This window comes from Pyrus communis, chromosome 7 (genome assembly GCF_041283825.1).
Source record: "Pyrus communis isolate YQ-2024b chromosome 7, ASM4128382v1, whole genome shotgun sequence".
Classification (NCBI taxonomy): Eukaryota; Viridiplantae; Streptophyta; class Magnoliopsida; order Rosales; family Rosaceae; genus Pyrus; species Pyrus communis.
The window spans coordinates 8214-13714 of record NC_142571.1 but is presented as its reverse complement, the minus strand read 5'-3'; the positions used below and the strand labels follow the sequence as shown (position 1 = coordinate 13714).

Below are 5501 nucleotides of genomic sequence, written 5' to 3'. Positions count from 1 at the left end.
GTTAGCCATCGATAAAGGTACAATTCTCTTTGTCTCATTGAGAAGTATGATTTTCGTTTTTGAATCACTCGATTTTGTAGAGTATTGAAGAAGTTATGAACGTTTAAAGTTTACCCAGTTTCTGGCGAGTTTTCCAATTTTCCCGCAGACCGGTCACCTTTCAGGCTATTTTCCGGTCTTTTCCGGCAACCATTGGGCTTTCAAATGGTATAATCTTGTTCTGCACTTTCCTATCTTCATTTTGATATATTATGGGTTGAATTTGGTTAAGAAACGATTGAGTTACGAAGCTTTGAAAATTTCCCAAACTTTTGGCCAAGAGCTCAACAGAGTTTTTAACGGAATGACCAAAATAATGGATGGTTGACAATTTCAAGGACAATTTTTATTGATTTTCAATCTTAGGGACTAAAATGATGTGTTATGCAAATCTCAGGGATTGGCTAAAAAACCCATTACATTATTTGGGATGGAAAATAAAAATGTAAATATATTGGGGCTAGAAACAAAATATTTAGTTCTGAGAGGACCTCTTAAGGAAAAAGAAATTTCCAATAAATACGTACTGGGCGTCTATTTATTTTTTCTAAGAAGAAAGGAATTCAAAATTCGAAAGTTCAGAGAGAGAGAGAGAGAGAGAGAGAGAGAGAGAGAGAGAGAGATAGAGTGGGGTTAGGGATGGCGTCAAAATCAAATCCAAAAGCAGAGAATATGAAGCGTTTCTACAGGCAAAGGAAAAGCAGTAGCATTGGTGGTACCTCTAAGACGAAAAAATCCCAATCGGCCGCTCACCCAAAAGCTACTGCTGTCTCTTTCGGCTCAGATGTAATTTCACACGGCTCTCCAGACCTCAAAGGTCCGTCTCTCCTCTTGCTTTTAATTTTTCGTAGATTACTCTTGTTTTGTGAATACTTGTTTTGGTTTTCACTGCTCATTTCCTTGCGATGTATTGTATCCACTCCGTTGCCAAATTCCTTCTAATCTTCCGTTGTTGGGCGTCCCAACCCTTTTTGCATTGAAAAAATTTAGTGGACTTGGATTTTCATTAAAATTTATAGATCCAAAAAGTAATACTTGTGTTGTTTTAATTTACGTGTTCTGTGTTTACAGTAGTTTTGAAACCCTAATTTCCATTGTAACGAGATATTTGTAGTAACCCCTAATTTCCATTGTAACGAGATTTTTGTAGTTGCATGAAATTCCAGTACATTGTTGTTTTTGTCCTCAGATGCAAACTCGGATCAACTGTTGTTGTGGTTGTTCATGTTGAAATTATGAAGGGATTTGAAGAAAATTAGATGAGTTGGTGATTGGAAGGGATAACTTTCCTTAATGACTAGGTTCCATTACTCTTTCAACTGCATTGATTTCTAGGTACCAAATGTGGCGATAACATATTTGATTTGATACCTGCAAACTTTTATCTTTTTTTTTTTATTATTGGGTAGATTTAAGGTGTTTAAACATTCAAAATAGAGCAAAGAATGTGTAAAACTTGAGAGTTTGGACTTGTTTCCATTATTTAACTCAAGGGGGCATAGATAGGCACTAGTAGATAATGAACCTTACGTAGCTAAAAATTTAAAGGGAACTGGACAAAGATCCATATCCAAAGGCATCCTAAATTTTTGTATTAGGATCCAACTTCCCTTAACTTTTAACCCTTGGAGTTTTGAAACTTCAAAGTAGCCTCAGATATTGGAGTCCTCATTGTTTCTTATGGGAACATAGGAGTTCAATTTTTAATTTATTGTCTTGAACTAATACATACCCTAGACCCTAATTTATCATTGTTTAACAATAATCTGTTTTCCTGTGTATTCTTAAATTTTACTACTATGGAATCAAGGGCTAAGGAAACCACAATATAATACACTCCTAAACCATATCTGTTTTGAGTAATGATAGATTCTTCTATGGCGCTTTTTCTATATATTTTGATGGGCTAAATGTAATTTTTTTTTGTCCTGACTAATAGTCGATTATGACGAGCAAGAAGAGCTATTGAGGCAATTTGATATGAACATGGCATATGGACCGTGCCTTGGGATGACCAGACTTGCACGGTTGGAGCGGGCTTGCAGTCTAGGAATGAACCCTCCTAAAGAAGTGGAGAATCTTTTGAAGGGTGGCAAAGTTTGCTCTGAGTGCTTGTGGGATGGTCGCATTTAGAAATTAGCCTGATTTGTGTATTGATGGTCTATATTGGATTCTAAGGACACCTTTTCTATTCGCTCGTCCGTACACCAACTAGAAAACCTTCTTCTGTACTGTATTTTCTATTAGACCCTTCAAAAGTTGAGGTGCCTGTAAATGTTTGTCTATTTTGTTTATCTGTTGTCATTTATTGGTATGTATTTCATTTTCGGGATGGAACATGTCCCTTGTTTGTTATCCGGTGACATCAACTCCAGCTTCTGCTTTTGGAATGCATTAGACGCGCCGCTAGAGGTTGAGTGGTGGTGTTGGAGGGAGAGGGATTGATCGCGATAAGGTGACGATCAAAATTTGACGTTTTGTAAATGTTTCACTCAATCTTTTCACTTGCCTTGATTGTTCTTGCCAAGGCAGTGACCTGATTCTCTCCTCGTGGCTACGGTCAAAGATTTAAACTCATGCATAAACAAGAATAAAAACGAACATGCATAGAAGCCAAACCCATTCAATAGAAAGCTGCATGTTTCCTTTATTTATTATTGTTATTATTAATGAGATAGGGAGGGTTCAAAATTCTTAGGGTAAAATTACTTCAATTATTGATGTCACGATACTTTCATACCTTATATTTTAAAATTGACAATGTCATACCTTATCTTTAGAATTTGGTCCAATGTTATACCTTCCATTACTTCGCCGTTTACTTTTTAGTTAAATACTGACGTGGTTTGATCCGGGTCCCACTTTCTATTAAAAAATTATTAAATATTATTAAAAACTAAAGAAAATCATTTAATAATATTTAAATATTAAAATAATAATTAAAAAAAAAATAAACACCTTCTGTTTGTACCCTTCCCCCGCCCCCTCAGCGGCCCCTCTTCTCTCTTCTCCCCCATCTTCATCTTCTTCTCCCTTCTAGTCCCCTTCCTGCAACCCAGAAAAAAAGGAGGAAGAAGAAGGAAAAAAAAAAAAAAACCAAATCTGCAATCCAGAAGAAAGAAGAAGAAGAAGAAGAATTAAAAAAAAAAAACAACCCGAATCTACAACCCAGAAGAAGAAGAAGAAGAAGAAGAAGAAGGAGGAGGGAAGGAGGAGGAAGAATAAGAAGAAAAAAAAAAAAAAAACCAAATCTACAACCCAGAAGAAGAAGAAGAAGAAGAAGAAGAAGAAGAAGGGAAGGAGGAGGAAGAATATGAAGAAAAAAAAAAAAAAAACCAAATCTACAAAAGAAGAAGGAGGAAGAAGGAGGAAAAGAAAAATAAAATAAAATAAAAAATAAAAAAACCCGAATATGCAAAAGAAGGAGGAGGAAAACAAAAACCTAGATCCCATTGAGGTGGAATCGGGAAACCTTTGTGACCTCCTTCTTCTTCTTCCTCTTCTTCCTCTTCTTCCTCCTCCTCCTCCTTCCTCTTCTTCTTGTTTGGGGGGGGGGGGGGGGTGGTTTAATAAGGGTTTTTTTTTTTTTTTTTTACTTTTTTTTAATATTTTAAAAAATATTAAATAAATTTTTTTTTTAGTTTTTAATAATATTTTATTAATTTTTTAATAGAAAGTGAGCCCCAAATCAAGCCACGTTAGCATTTAACTGAAAAATAAATGGTCAAGTAACAAAAGGTATAACATTGGACCAAATTCTAAAGATGAGGTATGACATTGTCAATTTTAAAAAATGAGGTATGAAAGTGTCGTGACACCAATAGTTGAGGTAGTTTTTTGTACTTTACCCAAACTCTTATAATAATACAAGAGAGGTGGGAGTTGAGACACATGATGCATATATAGAAATCTAACATCATATCCATTAGAATATTGAACCATGTGCTGAAGAAAGTTGAACGATAACTCATATATTTCATACATTTATAACAATCATTTCTAGTCTCTTTGTGATGTTTTTGAGTTAAATTGGTTGCGTTTTACCTTATTTTGTGTTAGTGTGCAGGTACATGTACTTAAGGATCAATTTTAAGGCAAAGAAAGTGAAAACTTGCATTTTTGGAGCTGACCCTTATTCAAACGTGGAAAGAAGTTGGGTGGTCTATTTTGAAGTCCAAACAAAGTTTGATTGCCTGTTTTGGGTGGCATGTTTTGGGGTTTGGGGTTTTGTGTTTCTAGTTTGGGGTTTTGGGTTTCGAGTTTAGGGTTTGGGTTTTAGGGTGTCAGGTTTAGGGTTTGGGATTCAGGGATTTGAGGTTCGGGGTTTAGGGTTCGAGGTTTGGGGTTTGGAGTTTGGGGTTTTTGGGTGTCGGGTTTAGGGTGTAGGGTTTAGGGATGAAACATGTCCCTTGTTTGTTATTTTGTTACATCAACTCGTGCATCTGATTTCTTGACCATCATTGCGATTTTGTTTTTCTTTTAGATAATTTTTGTTATGTCGGAACTGGATAGTGAGTGCAAAAATGATTGCATTATAGTGAGGCTAACATTTAGCTATCGCTTCAAATGTCTTCTCCTTCTCGTGATAACTTGTGATCAACCAATATTTATTTGGACTACATGATAAAAATATTGTTATGCCACACATATTTACTCTTTTAGGGCAAAGACAAGGAGGGAAGTATCATCAGAGTTACCTAAAACTTATTAGACTAATTTTGAATATGTAATTAGTCGTTAGTTGTACGATAGAAAGATTCGCTACTGGAATACATTAGACGCGCCGCTATAGGTTGAGAGGTTGTGTTGGGGGGAGAGGGATTGATCGCAATAAGGATGACGATCAAAATTTGACGTTTTGTAAATGTTTCACTCAATATTTTCCACTTGCCTTGATCTTTCCTGCCAAGGCAGTGACCTGATTCCCTCTTCGTGGCAGAGGTCAAGATTCAAACTCATGCATGTGGAGCAAAAAATAATTAAAAAAAACTATGAAGGCAACACGTGGATTTTTGGATAAAAAGATGAGATTACCTCGAGGTATACTGGGATTCCCTATGCACATGCAACTAACAATAATAGCTCAATCAAGGAAGAGTCAAAGTGATCAATATGAAATTTATTTAGTATTGCTCTCATCAATCCCTTATTGATTTTATTCAAAAAGTAACTCCCAAAACTTCATATTTAATTTAGGAATAATTGCCCTATTAATTGCAAGATATTATTTCACATAATATCTTGCAATTATTCTCCCATCACGACCATACAAGGCGGGCCGCTACCCACTCCCTAAGGACCATCCACCCTTCTATAAATACTCCTCTCATCCTACTAAAATATTAAGCCATTTGCTATCCACAAACTCCAAAATATATTCTTTTTAGAATTCTAACTTTGACATCGAAGATTCTTTGGCCAAAGCCCCTTCATTCATCATGGGCACATGAGGCTTTTGGCCA

General features: G+C 35.8%; 1 protein-coding gene across 1 annotated transcript; it reads left to right on the top strand.

Moving 5' to 3' along the window:
* Positions 1-604: 604 nt before the first annotated feature.
* Positions 605-2394, top strand: LOC137734927 (uncharacterized). The gene is made up of 2 exons (XM_068474257.2): positions 605-856; positions 1979-2394. The coding sequence occupies exons 1-2, from the start codon at positions 679-681 to the stop codon at positions 2170-2172; spliced, it is 372 nt and encodes a 123-aa protein (XP_068330358.2). The 5' UTR covers positions 605-678; the 3' UTR covers positions 2173-2394.
* Positions 2395-5501: the final 3107 nt, after the last annotated feature.